Here is a 20,189-nt window from a genome sequence, read left to right on the forward strand (position 1 = left end):
TACTGTAGTGTGTACACTGCGGTAGAAAATAATATACTGGGTGTCCCAAAATTACAGGACCAAACTTCACCAAATTGTTCAGGAGGTCAAACTGAACGAAAAATGTCATATAATGTATAGTCCTATCTAGCTTCGTTTACGTTAGATCGGCCATTTTGTTTTTTACATACAAGTAATTTTATTTTCAATATGGGTTTACCAATTTTGTTGAAACTTGGCATAAATATTATAAACATGACCATAAGTTGTAAAAAAATATTTTTTTTAATTTATGTGTACATAAATTTATGGTCTTCCACAGCAAGACCAAAATAATTCAGGAAGTTGCAAGCAATCTTTCAACGCGGTGTGAGCTGTAAAACTTTGATGTCCATCATGATCAGGTGACGAGAATTTAAATGAGACCAAATCTGTTGGCTCCGAATTTGTGTCACAATTTTTCAGAAATAAAATTCTAATTTCACATAATATAATGGACCACAGAAATAAAATAATGAAATAAAGAGTATCAGAATCACATTTATTTATTCATTATGTACATATATACAAGAATAGACAAAATAAATCAAATGTGTCAACATTTAAAAGTGCATAATTTATGTAACTATTTGAATATTTTGAAATATCATTTGGATACTGTAGTGTGTACACTGCGGTAGAAAATAATATACTGGGTGTCCCAAAATTACAGGACCAAACTTCACCAAATTGTTCAGGAGGTCAAACTGAACGAAAAATGTCATATAATGTATAGTCCTATCTAGCTTCGTTTACGTTAGATCGGCCATTTTGTTTTTTACATACAAGTAATTTTATTTTCAATATGGGTTTACCAATTTTGTTGAAACTTGGCATAAATATTATAAACATGACCATAAGTTGTAAAAAAATATTTTTTTAATTTATGTGTATTTTCAAAATGGCGGCCATTTCAAATATTAAAACCTAAATAACTTGAAAACCAACAGTTTTTTTAATGGCCGCCATTTTGAAGATTTTCAAAAAATATGTTTTTTACAACTTATGTTCATGTTTATAATATTTGTGCCAAGTTTTAACAAAATCGGTAAATCCGTATTAAAAATAAAATTAATTGTATGTAAAAAACAAAGTGACCGATCTAAGGTAAACGAAGCAAGATAGGACTATACATTATATAACATTTTTGTTCAGTTTGACCTCCTGAACAATTTGGTCAAGTTTGGTCCCGTAATTATGGGACACCCAGTATATTGTCTCTCCTAGTCCATAGATTATAAATTATAATTTATTATTTAAAGATTTACAGATAATCTATTCTTCATTTTTTCTTGAAATTAAAGGATGTATAATAACATTTTACGAAATTTTAAAAGTCAATTTTTACAAAGCCAAAGATTGTTCAAATTCAACAAAATTTGTTTTAAAAGCTTGAAATCTTGAAAAATATTACAACATTTTTATGAAAATCAATTCTGAAATAAAAAACTTCTTGACTTATCAAGCAAGCTCCGTTTTGGAGAACCTACTTCTGAGAGTATCTTTATATTAATTGATTTCTTGCTGTTTCAAAAGGTTGAGTAGTCAAATCTGCTGTTCTCTTTTTAGAGTTTTGGGTTTTGTACGAAAATAATTGTTAAATGGTATAAAATTATTGATTTTATTGTAAATTTCATCCTTGACAAATAAATAGCCGTTTTGGCAAATTGGCTTATTGGATACTACTGGATACTGGCTAATTAGATTAGTAGTAACCTTACGCCCATATTTACATACAAGAAATGTTGTTATTGGTTATCTGTGCCAATGTATTTTGGGGACTAATGTTTGAGGAATAATTTTAACCAACACTCCATGTTTTAAGAATATAACTAGAATGAAAAAAGCCTGAAATCATTTGATGGTTTGTAACGTATATTTCATGTAATAAATATTTATGTTTGTAAGTACTTACGACTTTGGATGAGCCGACCTTGAAGCAGAACTTGAACTCGCGCCATTCCAACTTGTCGTCAAGAGCCGCTGTTACCTCCTCCAGACGCAACAAGAACACAGGCAACTCCTCCACCAGCTGCTCTAAGCTGCGCGATACACTGCGCACCTTGTTGCCACTGGTCATCTCATTAAATCCCTCTCTGCACAGAAAAGTTTACAATTATAACATAAACACAACACTCAGCATTCTAAAGCTTTAAACCTTTTTAAGATAGCATTAAAAACCAATAAAAATAAAGACTTTTCATTTTGTTCATGGTGACCTTCTGTAAAATTTATACTACAACCATACTCCTACTACTTTACTATTAATTCTCATTATGACCATATGTACACGCAACACAATGCAACAATAGCCCAACCACAAACAGCTGTCTGCACCAAAATAAATGTTCAATGATTCATACCATTTATAATGAATTATAATATAGAATATTATGAAGTATATCCAGAAAGTAAGTGTACTGGGGGAAGGCCAGAGGGAATTTTTTTCATTGGGAAGTTTACCATCCAAATGAAATAACACAGCGTAGTTCACACTTGGCGGGAGATTGGATTGACATTTTTCACGAAACGTACTGTCACATCAACATACTATCCTCATACGCGGTCTTGTTGCGGAGAGGAATCTCGCTACACGACAATGTAACAAAATTTGGCCGTGAGAGCCTAAGTACACTTACTTTCTGGGTATGCCATGTACGGTATAGTCATACTAATTGCTTCCTATATATATTTTTTTTACATGTGGCTAAGTTAAATCACACCGGTGTAAGTGTGATAATATCCGTTACCACAGCCAAACAACAAATTCCTGCAATCTCTGTCCACGGGTTTGTGGTCACATAGATTTGTGGTGGTTGTTTCTTCGTGGTCATCAGAATTCGTGAATTCAAGATTCATGATCCAGTTAAAAGAAAAATATTTTCATGTAGAAAATTATTGGGAAAGTTTGCAAGACAGGAAGTGCTCAAGATTTAGGAATGTTGAGACTATGATTTCTAAATAAGGCTACATTTGTTAAAACAACAGCAACATTCCTTTTAAGTAAACTATACCAGTGCATTATAATGATCAGTCATTAAAGGTGGAGATCTATTTATTAGTGTACACCATTCCTGTACTATTGTAACTACCTGCAATAAATACAGAAGTTTAAAAATCAGCAGGGTTGCATAATTTTATTCCGAAAACAACAAAAAAAGATTCAGGTATTGGACTAGACATACTAATAGTGCTAAACGTAACATTTCATTGGTTATATCTTATATTTTAGAAGTGTCTCAAATTTTCTGAGAAAATTAAAAAATACTGTATATTGTAAATTTCTCCATTGTAAACTCACTGATTAACTAATTTTACTATAATCAATAAGGGTTTGAAAAATGCTATCCAGTGATAGTGAGGACTTTATAGTCCTAACTTTGCCTCTAATAAAGAAATTTTTCATTTCATTTCATTTACACGAGGAATATTATAATGCATTAAGTAATTCCTAAAATGATAAACTTTCACTTACTTCCGCTGCAACAACAAGAAAAGATTGTGGTTGTGCCGTTGCAGCAAGGTTTTCAGTTTGTTTAGATCACGTTTGTGCAAGACCTGAAATAAAATGTGAGTCTGAAAAGAATGAATAATACATGTACCACTTAAGGCATAATTCAATCCTCTTCCATACCTGGAAAGCCGGATTTACTCTAAATAATTACCCAGACCCAGTATGGTCTTTTTAATGTGTTAAAATATAGGTAATAAACAAGATACCTAAATCAATGTAGCACTCTGTTGACGAGTATCAAAACTATATTGATAACAGAATTCTTCTACTTAAGAATCAGACGTAGTAAAATGACCTCGAGTTCTTCTCCATACGAACAGTGTTAAACCTCATGCAGTTTTATCCCTTATTTTTGACCATAACTTTATTGTAGATGTCTCTTTTTAAAGATATTATTAATATGCATCCAAAAGCTGTTTAGTTCTTTTTTTAAGTATACACTTTTTGAATATTTAAACAATGAAATACAACAAAATTTGATATTTTTTCTGAATGATCAATAACAATATTTTTTAAACTAAAAGGCGTTTGGATGCATATTTACTACATATTTAAAGAATGAGACATATCTCATAAGTCTACGACTAAAAATAAGGATGTAAAACTGCAAGAGGCTTAACTTTATTCTCGTAGAGAAAATCTCAAGGTTACATCTTATCTCGTTGTCAGCTGTTCTGCAAAATACTTTGCTTGCATTCTGCTATCAAGCATAGTTAGTAATGCATTGTAAGAATTACCAAAGTATTTTATCATTATTATCTAGTAATTTAACTGGTTTTAAGTCACTTGAAAATTAAATTTAACCTTGTTATATAATCTTCTCCCCTATATATATATATATATATATATATATACATATATATATATATATATATAGGGGAGAAGATAAAAATGATAAAGAAGGTGTGGCAAGGGGAACCAGAGGGAGTGAGGCCATTGGGCAGACCTAGGATGCGATGGAGAGATCAGGTAGAGAAGGATTTAAGAACGATTGGTGCTACACTGGAAGTGGCTCAAGATAGAGGAAGTTGGAGAGACATTGTTGGCGAGGTCAAAAATCATCTGGGTTTCGAGTGGCCACAGGAGTAAGAGTAAGAGTTGTTATACAGCGTGTATCAAAATGAATGACCTGATTTTAAAACTCAATATCTATTGCTAAAAATGTACTACAAAAATAAAATTTATTGCAAAAATACTCGCAAAATCTTAAAGTTTTAGGTATGTTATTACAAATGTTCTATATGTCCACCAGCAGCAGCAGCACGAACAACATCCAGATGATAGCTAAATTCCTCATAAACCTTACACAACATATCTGCGTTCACAGACCTTATTGCGACAGTTATTCTGTTCTTTAGTTCTTCGATGTCATGAGTTAGAGGGGGAACAAACACTTTTTCCTTCACATATCCCCACAAGAAAAAGTCGCATGGGGTCAAGTCTGGTGATCTTGGAGGCCAAGAATGAAGGGCATTATCTCAAGGTGCCGTGCGCCCTATCCAGCGGTGGGGCAGAGTGTTGTTGAGAAGCTGCCGAACATTGTTGTGCCAGTGAGGCGGAGCTCCATCCTGTTTGAAAATGAACCTAAAACTTTAAGTTTTTGTGAGTATTTTGCAATAAATATTATTTTTGTAGTACATTTTTGGCAATAGATATTGAGTTTTAAAATCAGGTCATTCATTTTGATACACACTGTATAATACTGATAGCCTATATTATATACATTCAATTTAGATTACTAATAGCATTTATTTTCAGATAATTGCACAGATATCAACAGTGTAGATAAAACCAGTGACCTGTATTTTAAATCTGACATGATAGAACAACTCACACAAGAACACCATGAAATTGAAATATTTTTTTACAATTAATTTTCTTATAAAACCTTTGATAGAAAGCCAGCTGTACTGATGTGGTTCATCTTGATTTTAACCCAATAAGAACAACATATTTACAACATATATATTTTGATATATAACTATGGGATGGGAAGTGTGTCATATTAAAGATTAAAATGCATCCAAACACTTTTTGGTACTTTGGTATTATCCGGAGTTCACTATTTTCTTACCCTGGACCCAAAATAACTACATCATCATTAGAAATAACAGATTTTATTTTACTTACATGAAAATTACATATCATTATGACAATCAGTTCTTGTTCTCTATCAACCAAAAGGAAGCGTTGTCAGCGTGGAGAATACTCAGTCCCTATCTACTATTTGTAATTAGACTATATAAAGTAGGTAAATACATATGTACATATTATAAATGTACAAAATTTTATGAGCATGTGATCTGAGCTTGAATTTAGACTGTACTATCTTGAAGGACGTTTTTCTCTTTTCATCAGAAGAGCAGAGTGGCGCCTATGGCACTACCAAAACCTACACTGATGGTCAAGGGCATTTCCGATCAGTAGTTTCCTAACCTAAGATCACGTGCCAGATTGTTCAACATGAATCGCCACCCGCTCTTCTGGTGAAAAAAGAAAAACGTCACTCGAGATAGTACCCAAATTCAAGCTCAGATCAAGTGAGCACTCGTAAAGGTTATCTTTACAAGTGCTCACTTGTAAATTGGTACTTCTATTTAAATTTATGAAAACCTGATCAAAACCTACTTATATCTCATAATAACGAATAGTAGATGGGGACAGAGTATCTTCTTTCTCGCCAACATCACTTCCTTCTAAGAAGCAGAAAACAAGAACCAATGGTAAAAATTACGTAATTTTCACAGTAAGTAAAATAAAGTCTATTCTTTCTATTAATGTAGTTATTTTGTATGCCTGGTGAGAAAGAGAGACTCTTCCAAAAATAGCAGCCTCCAGATAGTACCAAAGTACCCAAATTTCAGTTTCTTCTACATTTTTACTACTAGTTTTTCAGAAAAAAAAAATTTTAAACTTAATTTGCATTTCATAGTTCGAATATAAAAAAGCATACATTTTACAACAAAAACCTTGTTTAAATTCTTTAAAAACTTAAGGGCATAAAAGTGTTTAAAGTTCAACCCTGTTCTTTTGGGATAAACCTCAAGGTCGTTTCACTACAACCAACTCTCATGTTATATTGACACACAATATATAAACTAGTTACTAAATTAATTTTTAGTAACTTTCCTGTCTATTTCTCTCTGTGAAGTGTAACAATTTAACAAGGAGTTCATATTTTTTTAACTGTCTTTTAATGTTTTCGTAAAAAAATGCAGTTATTTTTTATAGGAATTGGTACATTTTTCGAAAATCAATACATACAATATTTCAATATTTAGTAGTACTGGGGATTCTAAATAATCCAACTATTTTCACTTGATTCCAATTGCAAACTATTTTATTACATAATAATTAATCAGAAGTTCTTGGAAAGTCATATACTTAATTTATGAAATTAATTATTTTGTTAAAACACTGGATGGACTGCAAAAGAACAATAATTAAAAGTAACCTGTATCTCAAACAAGTACTGAGTAATTGTTTTTAACAAAAAACTCTACATACCTCGTGAAGCGTCCTAGTAAGAAGATTGCAATGTCTATGGCTCGTAGTAGTTTCGTTAAAAGTCGATAAGATGCTTTCCAGGGCCACTTTAATCTTCATTCCCAAGGAAGACAATGTCTCTAGTACAGTCTCTATCTGAAATTTGTAAAATATGTTTTCAGTATATTAATTAATTACACAGTTGGTATGATCCAATTGATGTATAAAAAAAAGGTGAAGAGTGTCTTATTTTACCATAGCTTAGAAGCCCTTTCTAACACAACCTTGGTACAAATGGTTTAAAAGTGACTTCCAAACCACCACCAATGGCTGGGCAGGTGGATTGCTTGCAAGGACAGGATTGCTCAGTTGTCACCCATCCAAGCAGCAGCCATGTACAATGTTCCTTCACCAAACACCATTGTTACGCAACATATTTTTTTAAATAAAGCCATTGACAAATTGAGTTAAACCTTTAACATTTATTTACATTATCAAAGCCATGAAAGGCAACTTTTAAAAATACATTTTTACAAATGAATTATTAAAATTCACTTTTAACATATTTTTACTTTAATTCATTTATGTATAAAATACCTTTGTTACTGCAGACTATGAACTCACAAATAATGACTATTTGTAACATTACTGATGCTACCTTAGTCCTAGTACTGTATCGATCGTATGGCTATACTAATACTAAACAAAATCATTACACGTAAACATGTTCTTCGATTTACACAAATCCACACAATGTCATTGTGACATTGCTTTATATGGGGTGTTTTTTAACTGTTGTGCAATATTTTTGAGTTTGCTTGTTAAAATAAAGTTTAGTTTTGTGACTGTTTACATTTTTCAAAACAATTATTATTTTAACACCATTCAACTGATTTCAACCAACATCGGTCCAAACTTTTCAACAGTAAAGTCCGTTAATACAGAAATTATGCTTAGCTGCTTTTACTAATTTAAAAATGGCACTTTGAAAATTTGTTTAACATGTACATAAAAATTTGCAATTCTACAACAATATTACAGAAGTTTACTACTTTTGCAAATTTAAACAACAGAAAATGACATTTTATTGAAATGCTATGAAAAACAAGAAAGATATGGCAAGTTTTGTCTGACTGGACGCACACCATTTTAGTCAAATGAGTGCTCAGTTTTTGTTAAATTTTAACTCTGGAACAATTTCTTAAAATATGAGACCAGATTTCAAAGCACCCTGTATATTTAAACTGCTGTATAATGTTTACTCTTATCTTTCAAGTTACACGGTGACTAATATTAGCCTCTGCAAGAAGCACAGTCAGCTTATAGGAGCGAACATATATTAACTACATTAGCTAACAATTACCACTGTTATTCAGCAAGTTTAACAGACAAAACAGATCAACATTTAATATTTCTATTAATGCAGTAGGATGCATTTCATTCCAGCCCAGCATTATCTCTCATCCACAAATGTAACCTTATAGTATCACAGCCACTATCCACAGTCATATGCATAAAATGCCAGACCATATTCTAAATTGGTAACTTTTGGGGGGGAAAAGTTTTGTAAAAATATCCAACGGAATGTTATAATTCTTTCTTTTTTTCTGCTAAAACAAAAATAAAAAATATTACATTATATTATATTATTGTAAAAACTAAAATTAAAATATTTCAAAAAACTATTATATATTTACTAAAAAGCAAAGTTTGAACCAATTTGCAGCTTGCCCAATATATTGTAATTTTTTTTATAATGCCATATAAAAGGCAATAAAAAATACACACATCTCTGAGATATAAAAACAAACATAGCACTGTAATATTAATATGCCCCAAATAAAACACCTGTTCTGTTGTTAATAAAATGTGAAGAAGAGAAATTTTCATCTTGTACTAGTAAACTACTAAATCCTAGTTTGACCACTATGTCAGCTGTCAGAAGTAAATAATTCCCAGACCAGGAAAATAAATATGATACAAAACTAATATATATATATATATATATATATATATATTGATAGTTTGGAATCTATTGATCATGACCAGTTACATGGAAAACGTATTAAAATATTAAATACTATTGGATTACAAATCGTTAATACAGAAGACATTAGCACTTTATGCACAACATCATCACCACAAAGGTTACTCTAAGGGATAAACATTTAATCCATTTGTAAATAGTTGTTTTTTTCAGTATATTATCATTGTTAGTAGCTCTCAATATAAAGTGAATAATACTTATCAAGTTGTAATCTAATTCATTGTGATAATCAGAAAATACAACCACTTTGGAAATACTTACAGCACTTCACACATTTGACAGGCTGTCTGTGCTACTGGATATGTCACTAACTACCTGATGTATTGGATCCACACGTGTCTAGGATAAACCTTGTAGAACCACACACAGATGATGTACAGCGGACTAACCTCAGGCACAAGGTATGTGGCGATCTCCTGACGCTGGGCCGACGACATGCTGCTCAACGTTGTCTTGAGGCCCACCAGGAACCTGTGCAGCTGATTCATGAACACTGGCAACCTGGACTTGGCGTATCGGATGATCTCGTGTCGCTGCTCTCGCGTCAGCTCTCCCTTGCGTTTGGAGAACAGGTCACACAGCACCACCAGTTTGACACCAGCTATGATCATTTAAGAGTTTTTAATTACAAATTTAGGTTCAGATATGATAATCAGTACCTATAACATCAATAAAGATTTGTCTGATAAATAAAATCACTGAATATATACTGACCATGTATCCCAATAATCTGATAGGGCAATCATATTAGTTTAACCCTTTGAGGACCATCCCATAAATTAGATCTCAAAAGATATTCATGTCACCATCTTCCTCTACGTATATGCGAAAAAGACCGGCCTAAAAACGAGCGTTATGCAGGCTTTTACAAAACGATTTTTAGTAGATCTCTATTATTTCAAGTATTGGTTAATAAAATTCTTTATTTACGGTGGAGTAATCATTGGGATAGTTGTCAAATTATTTTTTAATCTTTAGTTGTATTTGTTGAAAAATATACAAAAATTGTAACTTTCAAGTTTGCAATTATATAGCATATACACTAAAATTACTTGTAGTGTGGGAAACTTTATTTTCTGAAAGAACATGTAAATAACAATAAGCAACACAAGTTTTATTCAAATTGGAATAAACATGAACAAATTATAAGAAAAAACCAAATTCTTACATTTTTTTGAAAATCTGCAGTTTTAGCTTCAACTGCATACGAATGGGTGATCTTTAGGCCAGCGGTCTTCTTCAATCGATTCACAATGGACGATAGATCGCCATATGGTCTTCTACGAACTATCTCCGATGGGCGAAATATCGTCCGGTGATCCTCAAAGGGTTAGTGCTAATCGAAAAGGGTTTATAATGTAATTGTGTAAGCAATTTTTTGACAGATTGTAACCCAGAAAATGTTTAATCACCAATCCATATCAGACTGTGTCTTTGATTTAGGACTTCATCATTTGCACCATGCCGTGGCTTTGTGTTACAGCCATTTATCCTGAATTAAGTAACATCCTTGGTTAGAACGGAATATTCTAAATACACTAGATTATGCGTTTGTGCCGTGTTAAGTTGTATCTTTGGTTATACTATTCCTTTCCAGACTGCACTACGATCAGAATGAACTTTAGTTAATATAACTTTGTGTTTTGCAAAAGTTATCTTAACACATTATTCATGTTAAAACACATACTTAAGTCCTTTTACAAATTAATTCAAATTGCCAAACAAAAGGAAAAAGAGAATCACAGAAAAAGAATTATTATAGTCAGATATGAAATAAACCAGTACAAAAATTGAGCTTTGCTTTGAAAGTGGAATGGATCGAAATAAAATAAATTGAATGGAAAAAATATTGCGATTGTAACCAAGAACCAGAAACTGACTATGGCCAAGAAGTGAATAACTAGAGTTTCAGTTTTGGGTTATGATCTGATGACAGAAAATTGTTCCCCACAGCGAGGCCGAAATATATTTCAAGAATATAACTGCGTAAGCAATATGTCATAACAGCATCCACGTCAGCACAAGAACTAAGATAAATTGGGAAACTTGTAAAATTTTGTATTAAAAAGTTTGTTTGGTTTTAGATATTTTCTAAGGAGTTTTAATATAAAACTGTTTTGAATTTTAATATTATAGGTTGAAAACTCTCTAACAATTAAATAGTCTACGTTCAAGAATAAGAGATTTATTTTATCACTTCTTTAATTGCTTTATTAAACACTAGCTGTTTCTGCAGCTTCGCATGCTTTTCGTAAGCTTTACCCGTGCAGGAGCACTTCTGGTTCAAGTGAATTATATTTCCAACGCCGATGTAAAGTTACCATGATCAAGATCTGTCAAAAGTATATGTTTATAGCCACTGTACACGTACATGTACTTTACTATAAAGTGGTCTAATACACAAGCTTAAAGTTGAACCAGAAAAACAATTTAAACACAAATATACATCAAAACTTAGCGCCTTCAAATAGTGTTTGGCTACTTAATATGCGCAACTGTCTCATGATTGTAGTTTACAATGTGCAGGGGCTTCTACAACTTTTATATTTTGCAGTAGCGCCGTCTGGTGGTGAGTTACATCAATGGGCATAGCATATAAACCTTCTATATCGAAATATACATATACATACAAATTTTCATAATGATCGGTCAAATAGTTTCTGAGTCTATAAATGACATACAGACAAAACATTCATTTTTATATATATAGAAGAGCCAACTATAAATGTGAGTAAAAGATTATAGAGCTAGTCTTAGACATTGTCACAAACTTTGTCTTTGACTTGTACTATTTACCATACGTATGTAATATATATTTATATATTTTTTTTACTATTGTGTATACAATATATATGTGTAACACTTATACTATAAGGACTTTGTCATTACAATAATTATGTTGGTGAGACAACAATAAATATTCTTGATTCTTGACACAGTTTTTTACGTCACACTAGGTATTATACACACCGACAGCAGCCTCGCGTAATGACTGACGTACGACAAAACACAACTTGGCAGGGTTGGTATTGAGACTGTCACTGGCCGGGGCTGGTTTGCTGCTGAGATGTTGGATGATATGGCTGGCACATGTGTGCATGTCACTCACCAGGGATACAATCTCTGCAACAATGTAATTACCTGATAGATGGCGCATTTAACAATCATTATAATTCCTGTTTGAATAAGACAAATGAGTCTTCAAATAAACTATCACAATTTATAGTACTATTATTTGGATACATTAACTTGTATAAATTAAATATATTTGTATTTGAATTGAGCATGACATAAATAGCAGCCAGTAGAGTATAAATATACTTATCAGTCATCTTATTTCCTTTCTATCTTATATACTTTAAAAATCATTTTTTAGAAAACTAAATTTGCTATTGGAAAATAACAAAATTTAAAGAATTTAACTAATGAATTTTAATTCCTTATTATTTTTTTATAAACTAAACTACATTAAAATACAAAACCAATATTTAATACATTTTTATTGTGAGGCCTTTCGATATCCAAGATACCTTCATCAGACACACATCACAAAAATAAATACAAAAAGTAAATTTGAATTATTAATAATAGTTAACATATGTGATTTAATAATAATTTGTCTTGGGTGGCGTAGTGTGTAAATATAATTAAATTATTACTGGTATTATACTATATAAATTTTGAATGTTATTTTTGTAATTTTCGTTTTAGTAATATTGAATTTTGAATTGGTCCATCTTCTTGATTTAATAGATCTTCTGTGTTGTTTGATTTATGTAATATGACTCCCATGCATTTAAATATTTTGGAGTGTTAACATGTTTTAATAGTTTTAAGTTTTTCTGTGATATAGTATGTCCGGTATTGATGCAGTGGTGTGCGACGGCAGATTTTTTCTTTTCTGTTGAATTTAATGTGGGAGCAATGTTCTTTATATATCGTGTATGAATTTTTCTTCTTGTTTGTCCAATGTATTTTTTGTTGCAGTCATCACATTTAATTTGGTATATACCTGATTTATTAATAATTTCTTCTTCATCTTTTGGATTTTTTTAATTTATTCTTCAATTGACTTGTTGTTTTATATGTGATGTTTTTTATTTGTATGTTTTTTGAATGATTTTTGTACATCTTTAGATATATTTGTCCATGTAGTGCTTATCCAATTTGTGTTTGTGTCTTTAATAGGTAAAAGTGTTGTCTTTGACTTTTTGTCATGTTTCTTTTTTGCTTTTTTTTAAATATATGTTCGACTAAATCTGTTTTATATCCATTAAAAACGGCAACATCTTTTATATACTGAAGTTATTTTTTGAATTTTTTTCTTGTGATAAAGGAGTGTTTAATAATCTATATATCAATGAATGGAAGACTGCTCGTTTTTGTGTTGGTGGATGGTTTGAGACAATGTAAAATAGTAATCAATAGTGAAATATGTAGAAAACGTACAATATCAAACCCCATTCTACCTCGATTTTACTGTTTACCGAAAGTTCACAAACCTGGAAAGGAAATGAGACCTATAGTGTCATCAATAAATTCTCCAACATATTTACTGTCTAAATGGTTGCAAACCAGACTTAAAGAGCTACCACAATTTCCTTCATTAGCAATAAAAAACAGATATGAATTTTTAAATTTAGTAAAAAAATATTGAAATTGAAGATGATGAGTACTTAGTATCTTTTGATGTTACTTCTCTATATCCTAACGTACCTATGAACACTACGATTCTCTTAATACAAGATTGGCTTCAGTCTATACATTTATCAAGCAAAGAAGTTGAAGAGTTCATGCTTCTAATTAATCTATGTATGAATCAAAATTGTTTTCAATTCAAAAACTTATTTTATTTTCAAACTAATGGAACAGCAATGGGAAATCCTTTGTCATGCTTTATTGCAAATATTTTTCATGAGTCACTTTGAAATTTTAGTGAAAGAATCTCTACCATACTTTCCAAGAATTTGGATTCGATATGTTGACGATATATTTGCAGTGTTCAACAAAAAATGAAAACCTTAATAACTTTATAAAATCACCTAAATTCATTTTACTCCAGCATTAAATTTACTCATGAAATGAAATCCAACAACTCACTTCCATTTTTTAGATATTTTTAGTAATAAAAAACACAATTTCAAAGCGATTAGAATTCGATATATATCGTAAACCAACACACACTGATCGTTTTATAACAAATGACTCAAACCATCCACCAACACAAAAAACGAGCAGTCTTCCATTCATTGATATATAGATTATTAAACACTCCTTTATCACAAGAAAAATTCAAAAAAGAACTTCAGTATATAAAAGATGTTGCCGTTTTTAATGGATATAAAAACAGATTTAGTCGAACATATATTTAAAAAAGCAAAAAAGAAACATGACAAAAAGTCAAAGACAACACTTTTACCTATTAAAGACACAAACACAAATTGGATAAGCACTACATGGACAAATATATCTAAAGATGTACAAAAATCATTCAAAAAACATACAAATAAAAAACATCACATATAAAACAACAAGTCAATTGAAGAATAAAATTAAAAAATCCAAAAGATGAAGAAGAAATTATTAATAAATCAGGTATATACCAAATTAAATGTGATGACTGCAACAAAAAAATACATTGGACAAACAAGAAGAAAAATTCATACACGATATAAAGAACATTGCTCCCACATTAAATTCAACAGAAAAGAAAAATCTGCCGTCGCACACCACTGCATCAATACCGACATACTATATCACAGAAAAACTTAAAACTATTAAAACATGTTAAAACACTCCCAAAATATTTAAATGCATGGGAGTCATATTACATAAATCAAACAAACACAGAAGATCTATTAAATCAAGAAGATGGACCAATTCAAAATTCAATATTACTAAAACGAAAAATTACAAAAATAACATTCAAAATTTATATAGTATAATACCAGTAATAATTTAATTATATTTACACACTACGCCACCCAAGAACAAATTATTATTAAATCACATATGTTAACTATTATTTAATAATCAAAATTTACTTTTTGTATTTATTTTGTGATGTGTCTGATGAAGGTATCTTGGATATCGAAAGGCCTCACAATAAAAATGTATTAAATATTGGTTTTGTATTTTAATGTAATTTTAACAGTGACCAATATAAGCTCCATCTACAGCATAAACTAAAACTGACAAAAATACTGTATATTTATTAAATGACACTGATTTTGGTGAGATATATTATCACTGATTTATTTGAAAAAGTAATGCACCTAAAAGTAATGCATCCTATTTTTATTGATAGTTAGTAAATGTATTATTTAACCCTACACGGACACGGAATTATCTTATAGAAACTCGTTTTTTTAAGCAATTTATTGTACAACTTACAGTGTAATAAAAAATTGCCACCAACTATTACTTATTTTGTTTTATAGCAAAAAAGGCATGTTGATACATTCAACAGTAGTGATGCCAACTCACAAATATAATTTCCCTTAAAAATAATCATTCAATTTTTGTTATGAGATTTTTATTTATATTTTCTTAAACTAACACTGTGATACCGTGTCAGTTTTACATGAAATATAAATTGGCATGGTTTGCTCTGATTTTGTGGATATATATACAAACCAATAGCTACAATCACAGTTTATACCAGAGATATCTACATCCAACCGCAAAGCGTTACTACTTTTGATCAGGCTCAGAACTACGAGATTTTTCCAAATGGGTGTCTACCTCCTCTCTATCGATCAATGTAGTAGTACATTGATCGAGCACCCTTATTGAGCATTTAAAATCCTCAAACCAAATTTTAATACAGATTACAAACATTTTTAGACAACGAAATAAATATTTTATTGGCAAGGTAGGAGTATGCCACAATGTATGTCAAGTAACAGGCTTCGCTAAGGTTGCAAGACAAAATTTCAAGTCTATTATAGCTACATGTTTTACTACGTCACCTGTTAAAAAAATGTCATATGATTTTGACTGTTTGTTTACAAACATATTTATTCTATGATTTTTTGGTGCTGTCATGGTTACCCATAATCCAACAAAAAAAGTTCATTAACACTCAGCCATATCCCATACGGTGACATATATACCATTAAACTTGACATTGCATACCTAGAAATAAAGCCTCATGCAAAATTTGAAGTCTATTGGTCAGTTCTTTCTCAAGATATGGATGGGCAAACAGACAGAAATGACATTTTTCCAACCCCTTGAGTGACAGGTTTTGATAACGACCAGCCAATAATTGCATTATCAGTTTTTCACATTTTTTTCAAAATACTTTTACCAATATATATTTTGGTCTTTCAAAACAAATTCCTTAAAACTTATGTTACAATATTTATTGTAAAAGACAATTTTGTAATTTTTTTCTACTTTGAAAACAACCAATTGTCTGCTTAAATTCTTTTCACCCATTCACAAATTCTACTTCAAAAATGTTGTGTGGTAGATCACGTTTAAGGAATCACTCTGGGTAAACTCAAAGTGCTCTACTTTTTGATAGAATGATTCCTAAAACATTTATTCTATACAAAATGGTGGCAGTTTTATAATAATAATATAACTTTATTGTCATAAAAAATTACATCTTTTATAGAGTGAGCTTAGATTCTAGGCTACACAAAAACAGGTGACATTGCCAACACTGAGGCTCAATATTGATCTTATTTCAACAGCCACGATTTTGGAATGAATAATGCTTTTGTAGTGTGATAAAGATGGAGGGGTGGAACTTGGGACACCCTTCTAGGAAATAGAGGCGAAATTTTTAGTCACTGTTACAACTTTGCCCATTTTCCAAATAGGGGCTTCTTAAAATGTTTAAATGATCCAGATGGAGGATCTTCACCCATCAAAAATAAAATTAAAGAGAGTTTCCATACTTTTAATTCACACTGTATGTATTATTGGCATTTCCAATTCATCATTTTTTACAAAAGATTTCTCTCAAGAGAGACACTGAAATATTTCCAGATTTGTCTTAACAATGTTTCAATCAACATGTGTATACTGGAAAATTTACATGTTACCTATAATAGTACTTCATTTGCTCAGTCAGGAATACATGAAGTTAAAAGTTACAACCAAAATTGTTTATGTTGATGAGCATTTACTTTGAAGTACAGTACTCACGCTGTTTGAGCGCCATGTTACGCAGGTAGTGCTGACAAAGTGTGGTGAAGGGTGTAAGGCTTGGGTAGCTGGCAACTGCACTGATACACTGGCGAGCCGTGGCTTCGGACAGATTGGCGGGCAGACACTCGGCGTACAGGTAGTGCAACACGGTGCCCACCACATCCTCTCGCAGGCCTGACAGTGGCGGGGGCTCGGCAGTCCAGTCCAGTTCTGGGGCACTCAGCTGTAGAATGCACGAGTGGACAGCAAACTGCAAACAATGAGGGATGCCACGTCACAGACTTAATAAGCCAAACCTTAATCTCTAGATGGTTTAATAGTCAATAAGAATTAGAAAATGGTAACAGCAAATATTGATGCTGTCACTTAAATTTAGGAAACAAAATGGATGTCTAGAAGTAAAATTTGTATCCCTTTACGATACGATAAATCCAAATATACTGAACTTAAAATGCACATAACAACGTTAAAATTTGTATTTGGCTTGCTTGTGAATCACATTTATGTTCACTGAAAATCACCAAGAAAATATAAAGAGAATAAAGAATATGTGAAACACGGATGGTAACATTCAATCACTGAAAAACAGCAACCATATCAAAAGTCTCATAAAAACAGTGAAATATGTGAGGTCCGAAATGCCAATCAACAAGAATAACTAAACCTGAATTACTCAATGATCCTCTTAGTAGAAACCCTTATTGAGCATTTGAAATCCTCAAACCGAATTTCTATACATATTACAAATTTTATAAGACAATAACTACTTAAACTACTACATTTGTTCAATAACTATTTCACTAGATATACAGTAGTGGTTGACATTTGTAGAAACCTCCAGGATCCTGTATTAGATAATGATGGTGAAAAAGTAATGAAAAGATGCTCAAATCTAATGGAAAAGTGTAATGCATTGAAGATTTGTTTAAAAAAAGGTCGGAGTATGCCAGAATGTATGTAATGTTTAACAGACTTCACTAGCAAAATTTCAAGTCTATTATAGCTACATGTTTTACTATATCACATGTTAAAAATTTTTATATGATTTTACTCAAGTTTGTTTACAAACTTTTATCCCGTGATTTTTTTTTGTTGCTATCATGGTTACCCATAAACCAATAAAAAAAGTACATTAACGCTCAGCCATATCCCATGAAGTGATATATTGTATATATATATACCATCAAACTTGACGTTGCATACCTAGTAATAAAGCTTCATACAAAATTTGAAGTCTACTGGTCAGTTCTTTCTCGAGATATGGATGGGCAGACTGATAGAAATGACATTTTTCCAAACCCTTGACTGATAGGCTTTGATAACGACCAGCCAATAAATGCTTTATCAGTTTTCACATTTTTTTCAAAATACATTTCCAATATATATTTTGGTCTTTCAAAACCAACTCCTTGAGACTTATATTACAATCAATATTAAGATGATTTTGTAATTTTCTTTTACTTTGAAAACCACCAATTATCTGCATAAATTAATTTCACCTTACAGGCTTGCAGTGATTCAGCACTTAATACAAGGATCAACCAACCCACCTTCTTGTCGTTGCTGGCAACAATGGTTAGGTCAGAGAAGTAGCCGTCCTCAAGCGCAGGCAGGAGGCTGAACGATGCATCCATGGCATTCCCAGGTTCCGAGGTAGTTGTCCTGCGACAGTGTAGCAGACACCAACCTTCACAAGTCATCAGCATCTGGTCTGGTGACTCAGTCTGGTCCACCTATACACGAATCTATAATCACATTTCCACACAGCAAACTTCATTCCGAACCAAAGATGCAATTCTAAGCCCAGAAAAAGTCACTTTTGCCACAAGTTTTTAATAAAGCTTAAGGGGCGATTAAAGATATGGTGGATCGAACTAGTTCCACTCAAAGTACTTGGAACTACTGCAGGAATCAAATATTTACCACCATTAGACATCAACAAAAAATAACTATAAAATAAAGCAAAACCAAAAAACTTACCACTTTGGGTTCACGTAATAGAACAAAAAGTGATTAATTTTTTCTTAGTACTGAGATATATACGTTTTTTTTTTAAATAGTAATCAGGCTCTCCAAAATATACTAATTGTTCAAAATTGTATTTTAATTTTTTTTTTAGAAACAAAAATTAAACTGGGAATAGCAAACACAATAACTATGTTCTATTGGGTACAATTTTCAAGTAATGAAGGCTACATCAAAAAGTATTTGGACAATGGACATTAGTCCAAATTAAACCATTTGTCAAACCATCTCAGTTATAAATATACTTGGAGCTGACAAAAACTAAATAAATATGTTAGATTGTTCAATACACAGAGTCAAAATTATATAATACCTTATACATTTACATTTAACTACATATTTATTAGTTACAAAAAATTATATTTTTTATAGTTTACATAAAATTTAACATCAATCTGCAATTTAAATATTATAATTTTCTTTATGACTTTTTTCCACGTGGTCCTTAATTTATTATTTTATTAAATACTTAAAAATCAATGTTTTATTTATTACTTACTTTTTACAATAATATTCTATTCTGTTTAATTTGGTGTAAAAAATGCATAATGTTGATTATATTTAACTTGATTTTTTTAGAATAAACCTGTTATTACAACAACTATACTGTCAACTTCAGAGATAAGTCAGATGTGTTATAATATTGTTATTTAGTACTTGTAGCAAGTCACCTTGATCTCCATACAACAGTTTTGCATACAGTCAGCTGTGTAAACAGATAAGTCAAATTCCACTGTTTGTGCATCACCACTGATTTACTACATTGTTTCAAACATTACGCTCTTTGTACCCAATTCACTTACTCAACGCTCAATTCTTCAGTTATTCTTGACCAAATTTGTATAATCCACTTTATGATGAAAAAAAGTTTAAAAAAATATGTTGAATCATTCAACTACACTTGGTGGTATAGTTACAATTTAATGTTACTAATAT

General features: G+C 31.2%; 1 protein-coding gene across 1 annotated transcript in view; it reads right to left on the reverse strand.

Annotated features, from left to right (window-relative positions):
• The window catches only part of LOC124367835, a 57,936-nt gene that overhangs the window by 20,387 nt on the left and 17,360 nt on the right, over positions 1 to 20,189 (reverse strand). Inside the window, exons 4-10 of the mRNA XM_046824979.1 lie at positions 18,779 to 18,961; positions 17,226 to 17,478; positions 12,036 to 12,188; positions 9,455 to 9,666; positions 7,040 to 7,174; positions 3,494 to 3,576; positions 1,934 to 2,114 (exon numbers count right to left, since the gene is read on the reverse strand). Coding sequence (XP_046680935.1) covers positions 1,934 to 2,114; positions 3,494 to 3,576; positions 7,040 to 7,174; positions 9,455 to 9,666; positions 12,036 to 12,188; positions 17,226 to 17,478; positions 18,779 to 18,961 — 1,200 coding nt within the window. The remainder of the gene's footprint in view (positions 1 to 1,933; positions 2,115 to 3,493; positions 3,577 to 7,039; positions 7,175 to 9,454; positions 9,667 to 12,035; positions 12,189 to 17,225; positions 17,479 to 18,778; positions 18,962 to 20,189) is intronic.

Source organism: Homalodisca vitripennis, chromosome 8, assembly GCF_021130785.1.
Source record: "Homalodisca vitripennis isolate AUS2020 chromosome 8, UT_GWSS_2.1, whole genome shotgun sequence".
NCBI lineage: Eukaryota > Metazoa > Arthropoda > Insecta > Hemiptera > Cicadellidae > Homalodisca > Homalodisca vitripennis.